This window comes from Callithrix jacchus, chromosome X (assembly GCF_049354715.1).
Source record: "Callithrix jacchus isolate 240 chromosome X, calJac240_pri, whole genome shotgun sequence".
Classification (NCBI taxonomy): domain Eukaryota; kingdom Metazoa; phylum Chordata; class Mammalia; order Primates; family Cebidae; genus Callithrix; species Callithrix jacchus.
In genome coordinates this window covers 104,698,403-104,718,406 of record NC_133524.1, presented here as the reverse complement: position 1 = coordinate 104,718,406, position 20,004 = coordinate 104,698,403, and the positions used below count along the sequence as shown (strand labels likewise).

The 20,004-nt window shown below is 46.6% G+C and overlaps 1 protein-coding gene across 4 annotated transcripts in view; it reads left to right on the top strand.

The window, feature by feature from the left end:
- COL4A6 (collagen type IV alpha 6 chain) overlaps positions 1-19,114 on the top strand; it is a 285,194-nt gene extending 266,080 nt beyond the window's left edge. For 3 of the 4 annotated variants that reach the window (XM_035289317.3, XM_035289319.3, XM_035289316.3), the window contains 15 exons: positions 67-248; positions 2,187-2,250; positions 2,912-2,986; positions 3,455-3,562; positions 3,650-3,757; positions 4,311-4,382; positions 4,706-4,831; positions 9,437-9,553; positions 9,885-10,046; positions 10,225-10,323; positions 11,887-12,033; positions 13,060-13,176; positions 14,095-14,286; positions 15,001-15,287; positions 17,471-19,114. In XM_035289317.3, coding sequence (XP_035145208.3) covers positions 67-248; positions 2,187-2,250; positions 2,912-2,986; positions 3,455-3,562; positions 3,650-3,757; positions 4,311-4,382; positions 4,706-4,831; positions 9,437-9,553; positions 9,885-10,046; positions 10,225-10,323; positions 11,887-12,033; positions 13,060-13,176; positions 14,095-14,286; positions 15,001-15,287; positions 17,471-17,731 — 2,117 coding nt within the window. In that variant the 3' untranslated portion in view covers positions 17,732-19,114. Of the gene's footprint in view, positions 1-66; positions 249-2,186; positions 2,251-2,911; positions 2,987-3,454; positions 3,563-3,649; positions 3,758-4,310; positions 4,383-4,705; positions 4,832-8,088; positions 8,669-9,436; positions 9,554-9,884; positions 10,047-10,224; positions 10,324-11,886; positions 12,034-13,059; positions 13,177-14,094; positions 14,287-15,000; positions 15,288-17,470 lie in introns of those variants that run through there. The other variant, XM_078363002.1, reaches the window with a different exon arrangement.
- The last annotated feature ends 890 nt before the right edge of the window (positions 19,115-20,004 follow it).

The window sequence follows — 20,004 nt, the reverse complement described above, 5'->3', positions numbered from 1 at the left end:
CACCTTCACGATCAGGATTTTTCTTGCCCAGCATCCTTTTTCCAAGTCTTTTTATTTCTTTTACAGGTGACAAAGGAGAGGCTGGTCGACCTGGGCCACCAGGCCTGCCTGGAGCTCCCGGCCTGCCAGGCACTATCAAAGGAGTTAGTGGAAAGCCAGGGCCCCCTGGCTTCATGGGAATCCAGGGCTTACCTGGCCTGAAGGGGTCTTCCGGGATCACAGGTTTCCCAGGAATGCCAGGAGAAAGTGTTAGTATGACCAGATTTTTGTCTTTCCACCAGAAAAGGCCCTCCATCTCAGGGGGATATATCCCCACTGCCCACCTCTCTGATCCCAGCTTACTTTTCAGACCCTTCTCCCAGGACATCCTCAGAAAGAGCTCTCTCCTTGAGCCTGGCAGATCTTCCCACCCTTTCCTGAAGATCTCCCCCTCTGTTCTTTTGCTCACATCTCCCCAACATGGCAGATCCTTCTCTTGCCTTTGCAATTATCCAATATCTACTGCCCTTCAGGCCCCAGCCCAGGAACCATCTCCTCCAGGAGTCCCTGAGCTCCCACCATGCTGACACTCTATACTTCACTGCTGACATCAATTCTAGTTGTCTCTGTGTGTGTCTGACTTCCTCAATGAGATTGTTAGGGCTTGAAAACAAGAACTACCTTGCCTTCTTTTTTCTCTGTACCCCACTGCCAGCATTTCATGTTGAGCCTGGCACGTTGTAAGAATTGAGTAAAAACTTCTTGATGTCTTGCTAGAAAGGTCTTTGAAGCTCCACAAGGGGCAGCGACTAGCAAAGAATCAAGTCTAGCTTCTTACAAGGCAAGGTGGAAGAGGTGGCTTAGCAACGAGACCAACCTGGATTTGAAACTCAGCTCCATTGCTCATTAGCTCTGTGATCTTGTGCATACTGTTTACCTTACCTAAACCTCACTTTCCTCATCTGTAAAAATTGGGAATAATCTTTAAATCACCTTCAGACAGTAGGGAGGGTTAAGTGACATGACACAGGTAAAGCTCTTGACATTGTGTCTGGCACATGGCCAGCTCTGCATAAATAGCAGCTGTATCTAAGGATGTCAATGAATTGAATCACAGAAGGCCTGTGGTCCTTGCAGGCAAAGTCCCTGAACTTCAAAAGTTGTCAGTCCATCTGGTGGAGAGAACATGCATGTGCACACATATGCACGCGCGCGCACACACACACACACACACACACCTGAAGCAATTGAAAATAAATAGTTCTAGACTGGATAGTCCTGACTACTTACATTCTAGGGGAATGAAAACAAAGTGGGAGTGCATTCTGGAAGGAGTCCCAGTGTGAACAGAGGCTCAGAATTAGGAGATAATGGCAATGTGCCTGATGAAGCCAGGCAAGGAAGCAGCCACAATGGAAGGGTGTCCTGGGTAGTGGTCCAGTGCACACAGTGACCCAGCCTAGTACTCAGCCTCCTGCCCAAAGCACTAAGTTGCATATATCTTTACTGGATACTGGGTACATCTCAAAATAAACCAAAACTGTAGCAAATATCAAGAAGAGAACTGTGCTGATGGCAGCTGTCATGGCCACTTCCCAGGCTCAGATAGTGTGTTGGACATTAGCCAGTGAAGGCAGCTTTTCTTCTGAAAATGGTAACATTTGCCCAAATTCAGACTCTAGCACCTGCGCACATACAGTCTGCTGCCTGGTGGTAGAAAGATCTTGTGTTCCATGCGGAACCTGTGGCAGAGGGCTAACCCTGCATAGTGAAGCCAAACTTCGTCCTATGCATAATGGCTCCAGAGCTTTGGCAAGGACAGTGATACTCAACTGTGTATTGAGTCCATAGAGTGTCTAGCCTAACTGTCATGTTCTGTATTTTCCAAGAGTCTCACTAGAACGGCCACACTTTGACTTCCTAAGATTCCCATTTTGATGAGCAGTAGGAAGTTGTGAATGACAAGATGAGGATTAGTCTGCAGATCGAATCCTTCCCCTACAAACCCTAAGTATGTGCTGTGCCCTTTGTTCATCACGTTCCCATTTGCAGGGTATAACGACCCTACTTCTGGTCCACAGTCCACCCCTGCCACAAAATACATGATAGACATCTCTCAGGCAATGGCTTAGTGAGGGGTGAGGGAGTAAGAGCATGGACAGCCCTGAGTTCTGGGCAGAAATGATGATTCCCATCTTGCTTTGAAGGGTTCACAAGGTATCAGAGGGTCACCTGGACTCCCAGGAGCATCTGGTCTCCCGGGCCTGAAAGGTAAGGAGCATTTGTTTCTTTTAATGTGTTTTTCTAAAGCAAGGTGGATTTCTAGCAGACCCAATGGTCTCTTGTGAAAGGTAGCCAGGAGACTGTGTTTAGGGGAAAGTGAATTAATTTACATTTTCCCTTTGAGAAACCCCCCTCTGCAGTCCTTGTTCCTCAAAGACAGTGCAACAAACAGGGTTACTTACCAAGATCTCGCTCTGTGGCTTTCATGGATCCAAGGAAGAGGCTGTCCTTTGGCTTTGGGGTTTTGCCCATCTGCTTTCCAGATTTAACAGCAGAGGAGAACCTCAGCTCCAGTCTCTTCCTTTGATAAACCCAGCCCACTAGGCAGGAAAATTCTCCATTCTTCCTGGCATCACTGTTCCATTCTGGTGATGTTTGAGGGCCCTGCCTACTATCATCTCTGCCCATAGTGAGCCTAGTGATGTGCTTTCCAGTGGAGATATGCTGCATGTAGCAGCATTTCATGCCAGTAGCCTGGTAGCAGCCTCCCAGCTCCTGAATTCATCACCTTTTACACCATAGATAATTTTGTCAAGGAGCTCCTCTGGCTACACTGAATGTGAAAAAAAAATTTGTTCAAAAGATCTCAGTGGTGCAAAATGAGCTATAGCTTCCCCTGGTCATTTAAACAATGTCTTGGAATCCTCAGGAGACAATGGCCGGACACTTGAAATTTCCGGTAGCCCAGGACTTAAGGGACAACCTGGTGAATCTGGTTTTAAAGGTAAGGTTGCTATATTTTGTCTTGTTTGCCTCACAGACTCCTCAAAACTGAGGATTAGAAGGGATTTTGGACGTCAATCCCAGCTTCTGCAGCTTCTATCCAGTGCAGAAAATGTCCTATCTATCGATTCCCCAAGTAAATTAGCCTACTCTTCCTTCCAGGCTCCTAGGCTGGCAAAGCTCTTTGTGATAGTGGCCTACATCCCCTTACTTTAGAAGTTGTTATCTAAACTGTCCTTCTCAAACATTTCCACTGACTACTCCCACTTCTGGGGGATACTCATAACAAATTTACTTGCTTCTCAATGTGGAGGATACCTTTCTAATGTTAAAATAGCTGCCACTATCTTCTTCAGAGTTTCTTTATTAGCTTTAGCTCCTTCAGCAATTTAGAATCTACTCTTTCCCATGGAGGAATATATTGCTAGAAATATGGCATAATCACTCAGCATTTTTCTTGGTTTTATAGGTGCAAAAGGAAGAGATGGACTAATAGGAAACATGGGCTTCCCTGGAAACAAAGGCAAAGATGGAAAAGTTGGTGTTCCTGGAGATGTTGGCCTTCCTGGAGCTCCAGGTACACATGATCCCTTTATTCTGAAAGACGTTGGATTAGCCTCACGTCATGCCCTACTCTGACCCTCTGCCTTGGTTTCACATTTAGGATTTCCAGGGACTACAGGCATCAGAGGAGAACCAGGACTTCCAGGTTCTTCTGGTCATCAAGGGGCAATTGGGCCTCCGGGACTCCCTGGATTAATAGGACCCAAAGGTAAGTGTATTTGGGCGTAGACAGTGAAGGACACTAACTACTTTATCTTAGAAGATACTAGCTAAGGTTAAGCCATGCCTACAGGAATCACTGGACACAAGGAATCATGGGAAAGGAAGATGAAATGAAGGCAAGCAAGCATGAGTGGGAAGAGAAGAATATGGTATCCATGAAGAGAAGAGTTAGCAAGGAAGGCAATTGCCTTGGCATATGTGGCCTTTCCCTGACTTAGAGATTGGGCAGTCAGTTTCTGGAACCAGTCTCTGGGAGCTGACCACTCAAGGTCTTGACATTGCTGCTCGGAGTTCTTCAAGATACCTAATGAGCTACCATCCTACTCTTAAAGCTGTATTGGTCCCTGATAAGAGTCATGAGAACCTAGGGTGCAGGGTATAGGTTGTGGATGTTTTCTTCTCCCTTAGTGCATTAAGTAAATGCCTCAAAAAAGACCAGGACTTTAAAATAAGGACCTCGCAATGCCTTTGGGGTCAGGTTGGCTGATGCTTCATGATTCAGAGTTGCTGGAGCCATGTTTGACATTCTCTCCCCTCAGGCTTCCCTGGATTTCCTGGTTTACATGGACTGAATGGGCTTCCAGGCACCAAGGGTACCCATGGCACTCCAGGTTAGGAAGACCCTCAGGGTGAAGAGGAGGGCACCAGCTCTCCCAGAAGCCTGGCAAGGGCTGGCCATGAATGCTGGACTGTGGTGTATCCCATATCCTTGGACTCATAGCTCTCCTTATCAGCCTCCAATTTGAGGTCCCTTGATATGGAGAACAAAGAGGATGGGGTTTTTCCTTCTATTCAAATTAACTTTCTTTCTTGTTACTTCAGTTCTCTGCCTCTGGTATCTGTCAGTCAGGCTTCTCAGGCCTCAGGCAAGTGAGCTAGGTAGGAAGCCCTCACCTCCACTGAGGTCTGCCCCTACCCCTGCATCTCCTCCTAGGACCTAGTATCACCGGTGTGCCTGGGCCTGCTGGTATCCCTGGACCCAAAGGAGAAAAAGGAAATCCAGGAATTGGCATCGGAGCTCCAGGGAAGCCAGGCCAGAGAGGGCAAAAAGGTGATCGAGGTGAGTCCAAGTCAGGCCTTGTAGAGACTGAGAGAGGCCTTGCTGGTGGAACAGATACGGCAGGGCCATGTGGCTCACAGGGTTAGGCTGAGAGTGTCTTCTCATCTCTGGGAGTCTCACAACCCAGTGGGAATGACTGCTGAGAAAGAGAGGATACGCTGTGCTTAACATTTTCCAGTGAAGACTGTCAGGGCACAGTTCACCAAGTCCATTTTAGCCTCCAGATTCCCTTCTGCTCTTCCTTACTAACCACAAGCCTCTCTGGCATGCTTGGCCAGAGCTTGGAATTAGTGGCCCTGAGGGCCAGGGCTTGTTCATTTAATGAGAGGTTGGCTGGCATTTCCTCAGTGTCCAGTGTGGATGGCACGCCCAAGGCCCTGGGAAGACAGTGTGGCTGCTGGGAGAATCCCAAGACTAAGATGATAAATGTCTCAGCTGGACAGGATCACAGCATGCCCTCAACTAGAATTTGCTGGGTTTACTAGAAAGCAGGTTCTGCCCTGATCTCAGCCCCTGAGTCATCACGTGGCCTGAAGTCCCTTTTTGAGTCCTTTTCCCCACCTCTCAAAAAGTAAGAATGATTTGTGTTCTTCAACGTTTCCTCAGGAAAGTTCCAAAAACCTGTATACATTCCACTCCATGTTAACCAGGAAATGAATTCAGCATAGCATCATGGTTAAGAGTATGGGCTATGAAATCAGACTAGCTGGGTCCAAATTCCAGCCGTACCTCTCACTGGCTTATGACTTTAAACAAGGAATTACTTGTTTCTCAATCCCAAATGAGCCCTTAGTTTTCCTTTTCTATAAAACAAACATAATATCAGAACCTACCTCATAGGTTTTTTGAGGAATCAATGAAGAGAGAGGTAAGATATACAGAAGCTCAGTGCCTGGCACATAGTATATACTTAAGAATATTATTGCATGTTACCTGGGTAAATCATATTTGCAAAATTTTCTGTTTCTCTTTGCTCTGGGGCTTGAGGTCTCACCGCATTTTGTTAGTGTGCACGTTTGTGTAATGTGTGTATATTTCCCAGGAACTATATTCATACATTAATTCATTTCCTGTTGCATTTTAAATGGATGCATCTGTTGTTTCTGTGTTCCTTCTTCCCTTTGATCTGGACCAGACTGTTCTTTTCTGAAAGCCAGCAGCTTCTCCAGAGGAAGGGCTCAAAGCAGGGCCTGAACCTGCCCAGAGACTGTGTCTTCTTTCACAGGACATAGGGAAGAGAGGACTGGATAAAAGCACAGGGGCATTTTCTTTTGTTTTCAAATCTTGACAGTCATTAGATTATTCATTTTCTTTAGCTATCTGAAATAATAAAATCACAATTACAAATGTAGTAAACAGCACAGGTCAAGAAGGATATGTTTCAGCAACATAGCTCTAAGCAAAAAACAAACATGTCACAAAGGAGTACATTTGGTATGATTCCATAAAGTTCAAAACTGAGCAAAACCCACCATTACATTGTTTGGAGATATACCTGGTCAAACTGAAGAAAGATGATGAACAAAAATCAGGAGTGATTGCCTCTGAGAGGGAGGGAAGGGAGTGGAGGACACAAAAGAAAATTCAAAACAAGTGCCATCTTCTTAAATTAAGTGGTTGAAACACAGTGTTCATTGTATCTGAATTATTCTTTGCGTAATATTATAAATATTATGTCATATCCTCTCAATCTCTAATTGAAGCAATTTATTTAAAAAGAGTACAAGAAATGGCTGGGCGCGGTGGCTCACGCCTGTAATCCTAGCACTTTGGGAGGCCGAGGCAGGCGGATCACGAGGTCAGAAGATCAAGACCCTCCTGGCCAACATGGTGAAACCCCGTCTCTACTAAAAAAAAAATACAAAAATTAGCTGGGTGTGGTGGCTCATGTCTGTAATCCCAGCTACTCAGGAGGTTGAGGTAGGAGAATCACTTGAACCAGGAAGTCAGAGGTTGCAGTGAGCTGAGATTGTGCCACTGCACTCCAACCTGGTGACTCCATCTCAAAAAAATAAAAAAGAGAATATAATACCACTCCACCCCACCCCAAAGGAACCTATCTTTTATTTGACAATGGGAATCACTGCAATATGATGATTTACTCCTAAGGAAATGTCATAGAGTGGTTCGGTGCAGTGGCTCACTCTTGTAATCCTAGCATGGAGGCCATGGCAAGCGGATTGCTTGAGCCAGGGAGTTGGAGATCAGCCTGGGTAACATGGTGAAACCCCATTTCTATAAAAAATACAAAAATTAGCAGGGCATAGTGGTGTGTGCCTGTAGTCTCAGCTCCTCAGGGGGTTGAAGTGGGATGATCACTTGAGCCTGGAACGTTGAGGCTGCAGTGAGCCCTCACCATGTCACTGCACACCAGCTTGGGCAACAGAGCAGGACCCTGTCTCAAACAAACTAACAAATGAAAAACTTCATAGAGCAATCCCTCTCCTTACAATACTAATATCTAAATAACTTTCAATGATGCTATTTGTTTTCATATTTGCACTAAATATTTAGAGGCTGCGTTTATATATTTTGTTTTTTCAAGGCTTTGACGCTGGACTGAATTGGAAAAACGGCTGTTTTGCATTTTCATCTGCTCATTTAAAGTGTTTTATTTTATTTTTTATTTATTTATTTATTTATTTTATTTTTTTTTTTTTTGAGACGGAGTTTCGCTCTTGTTACCCAGGCTGGAGTGCAATGGCGCGATCTCGGCTCACCGCAATCTCGGCCTCCTGGATTCAGGCAATTCTCCTGCCTCAGCCTCCCGAGCAGCTGGGATTACAGGCACGCACCACCGTGCCAAGCTAATTTTTTGTAATTTTAGTAGAGATGGGGTTTCACCATGTTGACCAATATGGTCTCGATCTGTTGACCTCGTGATCCACCCGCCTCGGCCTCCCAAAGTGCTGGGATTACAGGCTTGAGCCACCGCGCCCTGCCTTAAAGTGTTTTATTTTTAAAGAAATGCATGAGCTTTTTGCACTACTTGAAGTCAGTAGTGCCTTTATTTCAGGTTTAATAACACATAAGTGTAACTATAAAATCAAGAAACAGGTAAAGGGAGAAAGAGTCTCCAAACACTGCCATGCTAACTTTTATAATTTGTGTACTGCCCACCACTGCCTACTCTATTACACATGTGGTGTCTTGTTTATTAGTTTTGCATAGTTTCAGCTATATGTAAACTATATATACATAATATATGTGTATAGCTATATTTTCAAAAAGAGTATTCAAAATGTCTTTCTTTTCAGATTTTTACCCTGGGAATAAAGAAAAATCTTTCAAAGGTTCACCAAACCATAAGTAGCAATGCCATGAGTACCACCACCTGGCTTAGCTACTATTTTTCAATTTGTGTTTATTTTTTTCCAGACCTAAGAGACCTACAGACTTTTCTCAAAGTTTATTTTTTCCTCGTATAAATTTCAAGATTCAATTAATTAATGAGCTATCTAAAAACACTGGAATTGACCAAGCTACCAGCATTTTTATAAATTTTCATGTATTTAGTATGTTTTATATTAATATGAGAAATTCAGCATGAATATTTTTGTATTTTTCTTGTCACAAAAGATAAAATTCGACATTAACATTTTTGGATTTTCTTGTCGCAAACAAAAATTAAGAATCTCAACCATCAGAACAGTTTATCAACCAGTTTGAATCCATTTATCTTCATTTGAATATCTTCTAGACTATCCCAAAGTAATAAATATATCTCTTCCATGCTACATGTATGATATCAACACCTACATTTGTGTTTTCCTGTCAAGATTACCATCTATGTATTTAATCTGCGAACATTAAATAAATCTGTGTGATCAGATGGAAGTTTTGGTTTTGAACATATTACAATAGAAATAGTTCCACAAACTGAAAACATGTTAAGCAATATTAAAATTAGAGCAAATGAGTATTCTATATCTACTGTAATAAGTGGTTATTCTCTTTGGCCAAAAAGGTAGGAGGGATTTAATACAGAGACATTTGTTACATAGGCGATTAAGCAATCGCTTGGTTCATATCATGAATGACCTATAAAATATTGTTTTCTAGTTTGCCTAGAAATTGCAGAAGATAGCCCTAAAAGACACAGAGGCATAGCACTCTTGATGCCTCCATTCTGATGGGCCTGGTGTCTGTTCTGATTGGCTGGGGCCTGTGGCCTACCTTCTATAACCTTTGTGCAGCCTCAGACACAACTGGCTAACTTAAGAAATGTTTTTTGACACAGACAGTAGGTTTTAAATCACTTTGGAAACTTAAAAGTCCAGGTGCTCAGTCATGCCTTCTTTTCTTTCTGGTTTGGGGGAAATTGGCCTAAAATATTTCCGTTACCAGTGAGGTTGGGGAGCTAGAACTTTCCAGTAAAATACAGCTTTAGCTGGAAAAGGGGATGCTCTGAGCCCTTGTCAGTTTCCTTTGTCTGCTTTCTGGGAAGAAAGGATGAGGGAAGAAGAGCCCTCTGCTGGCGTTCTCTGGTCTGGCTCCTACCTATCTGCTTCCATTTTCTCTGTGTGAGCTTCCATTTTCTCTGAGAGCCTGGCCATCTTCCCGGCACACGGAGCCTATCCAGCCCCTTTTATTTATTCTTTGCAGGTTTCCCCGGTCTCCAGGGCCCTGCTGGTCTCCCTGGTGCCCCAGGCATCTCCTTGCCCTCACTCATAGCAGGACAGCCTGGTGACCCTGGGCGACCAGGCCTAGATGGAGAACGAGGTAAACACAGGATGCCCAAAAGAGGACTGGCCACCATTTTTATCTGACATTTGGGGAAGTCATGTGTACAGCGCAGCCAAGTCCCTGATGCTGGACACGCCTGGGTGTGTTTGACTTCACATCCCTCCCCTAGCTGGGACACAGGGGACTAGAGCTGGGTGCATTTTGCTAAAAATGGTTTGGGAAAATCTGGGCACTAGAACCCCACAGATGGTGAGGGAACATTCTCTGTTTTGGGAATGGGCTTTGGCATCCTATCAGTCCCTAGGCCTTCAGCAGTGGCCACTACCTGCTCACCTGTCCCTTGCCCCTCTTCTAATCTTATCCCTAGGCCGCCTAGGCCCCCCTGGGGCCCCAGGTCCCCCTGGGCCATCCTCGAATCAAGGTGACACTGGAGACCCTGGCTTCCCTGGAATTCCTGGACCTCAGGGGCCTAAGGGAGACCTAGGAATTCCAGGTTTTTCTGGCCTCCCTGGAGAGCTAGGACTGAAAGGTACGGCTACTTGGCTGGCTGCCAGGCCTTTCCCCACTCCACAGCCAGGACTCCTTCCTACTGTCCTGTGAAAAGGGGCCAGTGGCTGATGCTCTTCCCTACCTCACCCCTGCCTATCCTCCACCCCTACCACCCCTACCATGCCAGGACCCGACTTGTTTCCTTTGGACTTTGTCAGGCATGAGAGGTGAGCCTGGCTTCATGGGGACTCCAGGCAAGGTTGGGCCACCTGGAGACCCAGGATTTCCCGGGATGAAGGGGAAGGCTGGGCCAAGAGGTAAGTTGAGAACATGTGCTGGGCTGATCCAGAGCTCAAGGGAGGGGCCTGGTGGTAAGGTTCCTTCGGGAGTCATTGCTCACCACACCAAGCAAATCTGGATGCCTGAAGCAGCTGGATCAAGCTCCCCCAAGGACGCAGTTTCTCTACCTTGGGGATCCTTCAGCTTCTATCACCTCCCAGGACTGAAGACCACTGCTGCCTTGCCACCATGGATCCTGCTGCTGACTGCCTCTCTCTGTGTTATCTCTGCATTAGTGGGCATTGGGTTTGCACTCAGATCACCACCCACCCATTTGCTCAATTCAGAAATAAAGAGCTATCCTTCCCATCCTTTCCCACCCCCACTCACACACATGCAATCTATTAGCAAGCCCTGACGCTTGTACTTCCTAAACGTGCCTTGCATCTGTTCCCCTCCCAGTACCTCGGCTGCTATCCCCAGATCCAAGCCACCAAGAGTTCTCATGCAGCATCTTTCCTTCCCCCACCCTAGCGATCATTTTTCCACACAGAGCTTATAAAAACGTAAATTATCCAGTGGCTTCCCATGGCATAGGAATGAACTAACCGTGCCCATAAAGCCCTATGTGATGCCTCCTTCTTCATCCTCATCGCCATCCCTTCCCCTTTGCTGCTCACTGTGATCCTGCCACACTGGCCTCTTTCAGTTATCCAAAAACACCAAGTCCCGGCCTACCATGGGGCCTTCGCACATGCTACTTCTACCTCCCAGGGTGTACTTGCCCCTCTACTCTTTAAATAGCAAAGTCCTTCTAATGTTTCAATGGTCTCGGTTTAAATGCCACTGCTTGCAACAGGCCACCGATCACTCTCTAAAACAGATGCCTCCACCCCATACCACCCTCTGCTCCCTCCCACTGTCCCTGTGCTAGTCCTTTCCTCCACAGCATTTCTCCCAACTTCCACTCAGATTAACAGTATTTGTGGAGTTAGGCATTGTTCATCTTTATCACCAGACTATAGTCTCCATAAATGTCTGTCCTATTCACTGCTCTATCCGCAGACCTACCAGGACCCTGGCATATAGTAAGCACTGGAGAAATACTTGTTCACTGACTTAGTAAGCAAATTACACTATTGGAAAGGCAGCTGCCTGGTGCCGGGTTCCTAGGCTGGGATGCCAACTGAACCTCTGAGGTTAGAAGCATCCCCTCAGCCTCCTTGGCACTGTGTTCTAGCTAGTGGTAAACCAGCTACCCGAGCCCTGAGCCAAGGCTCAGCTCACCATATTAGCAGCAAATGCTTCCTGAATGCCTGTCACCCACTGGGCCCTGTGCTGGGTCCTGAGGAGGCAGGATAAATATGACCCAGTTTCTGCTGCCCTCCTGGAGCTACCCAACCACTGGGGAGAAAGATGTATAAAGAAGGTATTGGGTAATACACACAGTGCCATCCTGGAGAAATCCAGATATCCTGCGGGGACAAACAGGGTAGAAAGCTGTTGATTGCAAGACAGTAAAGAATGCTTCTGGGGCCCCACCCCCGCCCTGACCTCCTCTGCCTCAGCCTGATGTTCTCATTTCCCCCACCTGCCAACAGGCTCTTCCGGCCCCCAAGGTGCTCCTGGACAAACACCAACTACAGAAGCTGTCCAGGTTCCTCCCGGACCCTTGGGTCTACCAGGGATAGATGGCATCCCTGGCCTCATTGGGGACCCTGGGATTCAAGGCCCTGTAGGCCTAAAAGGTGAGGAGGGTGCCAGAGAAAGGAGATTTCTTGGGGAATTGAGACAGCTTGGCTGAGAGGCTGGCTTGGACATCCATCTCCAAGGGTGTGCCTTCATCAAGCATTGCTTCTGTTCCTTCACAAAGCTCCCATGCTTCCTGTTGGGGAGAAGAAGGGCCAGCAGGACCAGCAGGACCAGCAGGACCAGCAGGACCAGCAGGGTGGTGGTTGTACTTGGTACTTGACTTTAGAGGATGTGAGGGCAGAGCAAGGCCACCCTCTCAAGGCCGCTCCAGACCACTCATCTCTCTCTAACGTGCTGCAGGGAGATGGAGGGAGTGTGGTGGTGAATAAAGGGCCACAGGAGACAATGAAGAAACTCTAAAGCTTGGGGACAGAAAACCTGGCAAGCTTTGCCACAATTGGAGTAAGTTAGAAGTCTCTCTGGGTCTTGGTGTCCTCTTCTCCTTTTTTTTGATGGAGACTTGCTCTGTCACCCAGGCTGCAGTGCAGTGGTGCCATTTCACCTCACTGCAACCTCCACCTCCGGTATTAAAGTGATATTCCCACCTCAGCCTCCTGAGTAGCAGGAACTATAGGTGCATGCCACCACACCCAGCTAATTTTTGTATTTTTAATACAGACGTGGTTTCCCCATGTTGGTCAGGCTGGTCTCAAACTCCTGACTTAAGCCTGCCTCGGCCTCCCAAAGTTCTGGGATTATGGGCATGAGCCACCGCACCCAGCCTTAGTGTTCTCATTTTTGATATGGGATGCTTGTAGTTGCCCTGCATAATTTCCAGTGTTGCTGGGAGGATGAGAAGAAAGGAGGAGGAAGTGGGCATGAATGGGCCCAGAAAGGCTAAGTCGAGGGCACTGCTCCAGGGCAGAGATGCCCCCATGAACTAAGAACTAGCCCAGGCAGCACACCAAATCAACTGCCAGTGCACCATCTCCTAGCAAGTCTTGGGTATGACACACAACTCCCCTTTCCTGAGGAAGGCGCCTCTACAACAAATACCCTCATTTGGGCTTTCTCTCCCACAGGCTTCAAAGGTTTATCTGGTGTCCCTGGCAAAGATGGCCCCAATGGGCTCCCAGGCCCACCTGGGGCTCTTGGTGATCCTGGTCTGCCTGGACTGCAAGGCCCTCCAGGATTTGAAGGTCTGATGATGTCACATTTGGGGGCAGGGGGGTTCTGGGAGGATTTGAAGCTAGGGTGTTAGTAAAACTTCAAGTCTGAAACTTAGTAAACCCTGTGGTAGAGCTTGACACTCCTAAGAGGCTCAAAAACTAGGCTCTAAGTCCATTCACTCCCCACTACCCTCTGAGCCTGTGAAGGGATGCCCTACATTCTGGAAGGCAAAGGACTGTTCCAAATCCTTTTCTGGGCTCTCTTCCAGTGCTTAAAAGGTCAGACTTTATACTACAGATGGCCCTCTGCCCTGTAATTCCCCTTTTCTACCCAGGGATTCTGACACATGTGAGGGGGATGTTCAAGTGTGTGGCTGTCCATATACCTCTTCTATTTATGTCCCACTTTATATCACGGATGACAAAGTTGTCCTGACTAGAGAAGAGCTCAGAGGCTCAGTGGGAAACTGTGGCAATTGATTAGTCATGTCTGTCATGGGCAGGAGAGGAGGGAAATATTTTACCCTGCTAAGCCTAACTCTGCTTCCCATGCCTCTGAATCAGCAGCTACATAGTTACCTCCTATGAGGGCCTGCAAGGCTGGACCTGAGAAGTGTCCCTCTCCACACCCTAATCCCCACTCAGAGAGACCCCAAGGCCAGGTGGCTATAGGAAAGAAGCTTAACAATGTACTTTGAAAAGTGGGGCCTCTGTAGCTGGATACATCTGAGATAGAGTTGTAGCTCTACCACTTAATAGCTGTAAGACATTTGAGCCTCAATTTCCTCATCTAAAAATTGAGGTGGTAATACCATTTCTCAGGGTCATTGTGAGGATTGAGTGAGAGAACACATGTGTATGACATGCCTTGCACAATGCGTGGCACAATGTGAGTAGCTGATGTTATCACTAGCTGCACCACACTCACCTATGCTGTGTCTCTCTCAGGAGCTCCAGGGCAGCAAGGCCCCTTCGGGATGCCTGGAATGCCTGGCCAGAGCGTGAGAGTGGGCTACACGTTGGTAAAGCACAGCCAGTCGGAACAGGTGCCCTTGTGTCCCATCGGGATGAGTCAGCTGTGGGTGGGGTACAGCTTACTGTTCGTGGAGGGACAAGAGAAAGCCCACAACCAGGACCTGGGTAAGTACTGGCTCTGACACGCAGCCCTGGTGACCTGTCTCCACAAACACCAACAGCCAACCTCTCTCTTCTTCCAGCCCTTTCTAGGTCCACTGCTATGTAGAGTTACAAGCATCAACTCTGGAGTCAGGTGGATCTGGGTTCAAATCCTGGCTCTATCACTTACTAGCTGTGTACACTGCATTGGTTATTCAACCTCTCTAAGCTTTGGCTTCCTCCTTAATGAAGGAAGGCTAATTCTAGTACCTATCACACAGGTTGGTGGAAGGATTGCATGAATTAATCACGCAATGTAAAATGCTTAGAGCATCATTTGACATTTAAGCATCCATTAAATATTAGCAATTAGTAGTAGTAGTAATAATAATATGGCCCGCAGGGCAATGATGATTACCTGAGAATTAATTGTGTTGTCTGCAGATGTGCTAAATCTTAAAAGCAGACTCAGTCTATTAAATGCTGTTTCTTTCAAAGCAGATTAATTAGGGCGGAATAATACAGTTTATAAAAAGATTCTTGTTATTATCAAATCTCCCTGGTGCATTTAAAATAGAATTTGATCAATACACTTCAGCATGTGCACAGTGTTACAGGATTGGAAGGAGAGGGCTGCCCCAGTCTGGTGCAAGTGGTTGGATGTAAACTCAAACCACCATCTGGTCAAAGCCCCTCAGCCAGACCTTCCCTGCCCTTGCCCACTTTCTCTCCTTCTAGGTTTTGCTGGCTCCTGTCTGCCCCGCTTCAGCACCATGCCCTTCATCTACTGCAACATCAACGAGGTGTGCCACTATGCCAGGCGCAATGATAAATCCTACTGGCTCTCCACTACCGCCCCTATCCCCATGATGCCCGTCGGCCAGACCCAGATTGCCCAGTACATCAGCCGCTGCTCTGTGTGTGAGGCGCCATCACAAGCCATTGCTGTGCACAGCCAGGACATCACCATCCCAAAGTGCCCCCTGGGCTGGCGCAGCCTCTGGATCGGATACTCCTTCCTCATGGTAAGGTCCTGCACTGCCCCCTCTCCCAGTTGGAGACAAAGGGCTTGGACTGGTTCCCAGGCTCAAGGGACACCAAGTGGAAAGCACAGAGTTTGAAAAGAATGGAAATGTGCGGCCTGGGCTTGTTTAAAGAATGGAGAACCCAAGTCTGCATGAGTGGCAGGTAGTTATGGGTGTACAGGAAAGACAGCAGTTTGCACTCAGTGGTTCAGGGGCTAGAATATATGTGAGTCACCGGTCAATGTCCCACCATCTCCATGTCTGTGTCAGCTATGCCACTCCCAAGGTAAGAGCAAAACACACTATGATCTGGGAGGACAGTGAAGGACAGTTTGTCCCCACTCGGGGCCAGGACACAACCTCACTAATTAGGCCAGCCATGGCATAGTCCCCTCTTCTCTCCACCCTTCCAGATCCCTCTGGCCTCTGCCATCTCTTCCCAAAAGGCTCTGATGAGTGTATGCTGTGTTTATATGTCATTGCTGGTATTTTTGCTGCCTCTCCATTTCAGTGGCAAGGCAGCGGCCAGCCATGCAGTGTGTCTTGCTAAGAAAAAGGACTTTTGCAAGCCCAAAGAGACATCAGGTCCCTCACATAATATCCTGTGTATACCTGGGGATGTTTCTTCAAATACATGACCCCATGTCAGGGTCAAGTCAGCCTCCAGGGAAAACCAGTGTGGCACCCACTGGAGTACTCTGCCTTGCCAGAGCTTCTCTGTTGAATTGCCAAGGGTGATATGGTGAGAGTGTCTAAAAAATGACCAAAGCTTCAGGCCCCCAACATTAGCATACCGGCTTGGGGAAAGGTACTTTTCCTTGTTATGCTCTGTCTTTGGACTTTGGACAGTTTAGCCCAGTGTAATACAGAATCACTTCACCTGTCCTTCTGTCCTGTCCACTACCCTGACCAGGAAATAAGGAGAGGCCCCTGAACTTCCACAGAAAATGGTAGAAACACTCTGTACTAAATCTCATATGCTCTGCTTATGGGAGGGCTCTTAGCCCTTATTCAGAATCTCTTTACTTACTTTACACATTAATTCTAACACACTAGAATATTTCTCCTGAATATTTGGAAGAGTGAGAATTTGGACTGCCTAGCAAGGCATCTTGAAGCAATGAGACATATTTATTAAAAAGGGGGAAATAATTCAAAGGAGGCCCAAGAGTTCTAGAAGCTGTATCCCTTGGTATGGGGCTCTTACATAATCATCCCCCACAAAAACTGACATTCACAATGACAAGCCTGATTCATCTGCAAAGTTCGAAGTAACCTAGTGCCTGCTACTTAGTAAAGCAGGAAAACGTGTTGTGCATTTTAGAGTTTTTGATTCTCAGGGTCAAAATCAGGAAAGCTTTGATGCTTCAGCTGTCAAAAAAGGTTACATGAAAGGCCCCATGGAGACTCTCACTCTCGCAAAGTTCTGCAAAGTACGGAGTCCCTGTGTGCCAACTTGGGCATCTGCCCCATTGGCCATTTGCTGACTCAGTTGTGTGTTAGGCCTCTTCCCCATCTCCTGTGGTCCAGATGATACCCACCCAAAGTGAAGGGAGAGGGGCAGGAGTGTAAGAGACAGGAGCTGCGGTCTATGCGAACAGTAACTGAAGACCACAGCTCACGTGTAGCCCTGAAACTGAATGCTGAGGGAGCCCTCCGAGGTGAGGGCCAGGACCTTTGGGCCAAATACAACAAATTAAAGAAAACCGCAATAGATTTCATGCTGTCCCTCTTTCCCTTCTTAGAGTACAATGCACAGTTAAGGGAGGGCTCTGAGAACTGCAGTCCAGAGCCTATTAAATTTCCCTTCACTCAGCCTTTCTCAGAACCATTTGTCTGTGGCAATTTTGCAAGGGAGTACCTAACACACCTCTGAACCCAGTGGGACAGTATTTTTGGGAATTTCTGCTTGACATGTAGTCATTGCCCTACATAATGGGTTAGGAGGGCACTAGGGAGCTTGGAGGGGGCACTCTTGGCCCTGAAAGCTGCTATGAGGGAGGACAGGTAGCCCCTGCCCCTAAAACACACCTCTTGGTATGCTAGCTTGAAGCTGGGGCTAAGATGAGGGACCAGGGCTTAGGAATGGAGATGTGCCCGCCTATAGCAGCAGAGCACCCATCCCCTCCCTATGCCAACCCTTGGCAGGCACAGTTCATGCACTTATCTCCTGTCTGTTTCAGCACACTGCCGCTGGTGCCGAGGGTGGAGGCCAGTCCCTGGTCTCACCTGGATCCTGCCTAGAGGACTTTCGGGCCACTCCTTTCATCGAGTGCAGTGGTGCCCGAGGCACCTGCCACTACTTTGCAAACAAGTACAGTTTCTGGTTGACTACAGTGGAGGAGAGGCAGCAGTTTGGAGAGTCGCCTATGTCTGAAACGCTGAAAGCTGGGCAGCTCCACACCCGAGTAAGTCGCTGCCAGGTGTGTATGAAAAGCCTATAGGGCAGCACCTGCCACTCTGCCCCTTGCCCTCCTCTGCCCCTCACAACAGTCACCTCACGAACCTGAATGGTCCGAAGAAGGAAGTCCTGAGTCCCTTTGCCTGTCTGTCAAGTTGTACATTGGAGTCTCATTTGGGCTAGTCTACCAGACACTGATCACCCCAGCCCTCAGGTCCACAGAGATGAGCCCACCCTGCTGACATCTGCTGTCCCATTTCTGTCAAGCTGGTGCTACCATTTGATTTGGATGATTGTGTGACTATTCATGGCTACCTCAGAAAGATTTGGTGGGCCACCACTTTCTTTGACTAGCTATCCTCACTGTCTTGACTGGAACGCTCTTCATAATGGCTAATCAGTCATTTCTTCATGTCCAGAGGTCAGCACACATTATTTGGCTTAAACCAGAACCCAGTGTTTCCACATTTAAAACAAATTCTCTAACTGAACATTCATGGATGGCTCAAGTTTACATAGGGCAAGTCCTCACTGTTCAAGGAGGCCTACTGTGTCTAGGCAGGCAAGAGAACTGAAATGTGGTGCCAGCCAGTAGCCCAGGGTGAGCTTTAGCTCGCTCCAGAATGAGCAAGACTGGGCCCCATATGGCTTAGGCAGGCTTGAAGGCCAGCAGTTGGGTTGGGGGTGGTGATCATTAATGGCATATGGTCCTAGAGAAAGCACTTCCTCCTTGCCAGTTCCCCCTCCAGCCAGAGACAGAGAACTTGGCCTGGTCCAAAGTAGAGCAGAGGATGCAACAAATGCGGCCAAGCCTATCAAAGGAAATGAGAATGACACCTTTTCTCCTGGGCCAGGAGTAGAGGGGTGGGTGGGTAAGGAGGTGTGAATTTAGCTTCTGCCTCCAGGAACAAAAAGGTAAATGCCACATCCCAGTTTCTCAGAAGTCTGTTTATTCCAAATGTCATCCAGATGTGTGCAATGCGGCAAACGAAAGCTGCACAGTGTTGGTCTCCTTGTATTCTGAGGATGTTAAAGACTTTCTGTTAAACGGTTAGTTATCCAATTGCGCTTTCACAGGTAGCCTATTAAACTATTTTATTGTTTAGAACGTCATAAAAATCTAGCACACTCTTCTCTTGAGCAGTTAGCAAACCTAAAGCAAACCTGAGCTGGCTACGCAGTACATTGTATTCTGTTTGGTGGAATTTGTTTTAGCCATTTTCTTTAATTACCAGTTTCCCAGAATACTCAGCTATGTTGACATGAGGCAATTCCTTCCAGGTGATTCTGTTTCCTAAAGTATTATATAAACTGTGCCAATACAGACAAAGCATAATCAGTGTAACCTGAATTACTGTTATCTTCACCTAAGTAATAAGCATGGTGTCAATTTTGTACATAGCAAATAAATGAAATCTGAACATGTGACTCTTTCGATGTTTTTATGAAAATTTTTCTAATGTCCATCACACTGCAATTTATAAGCCCCCCGTCAGAGCCTCAGGGGTTTCTGTTACGGCCAAGTTGAACTCTATAACAAAACACTGAGGCAGGAAAAAATTAGAAGATGATCAAAGTCAAAGAGCTGAAACAGTCATCTAACAGTCAATAAACCCATAACCTGCTTCAAGATAAGACTATGCCTGTTTTTATCCCTGTCGCACACTAGAGTTCAAGATGTCAAAGCATGATGTAGGTTGATACAAATAAATAATTTTTAAAATAAAAAAAAAGAGTTCAAGAAAGGCATTTTCATACTTCTGTGGCCTTAGGATCTTTTGCAGATAAAACAAAGGAAGAGAATGTTAAAGTCATTCTAAAATTAAGACTAAAATCAAGTCCAAGCTGCGTGCGTGAGTGTGTGTGTATGTGAGTGTGTGTGCATATATTTATATGTGTATAAAATACATCCTCTGGGAGGATAAAGAAGAAATTAATACCATTCGGAATTTTCAAGGGAGTGAACTGACCTATCAGAGAGAGACAAATCACTGGATATCATTTTATATGTTTTGAATTTTGAACCATTGGAATATGCTGGGGAATAAAGAAAAACATGGAATCTAAGGAAACAAGCAGCTTGGTTTGGTGCTAGCTTCCAGTTGCTGGCCTTCCTTGAGACTAGACTAAGAATGGGGGTCAAATGCAGGCAACTTAAGGGAGCAAGAAAAGAAAATGGGAAGATATTGCTGGGGCTTGAGGTGCATCCTCATAGGAGAGTGATTAGTGAAGCTAATTTCATGAACACATGCTTTAAAACCTATTATGTTGCTAGTCCTAAAATAGTTTAGAATTGTATATGATGCACAGCTTAAA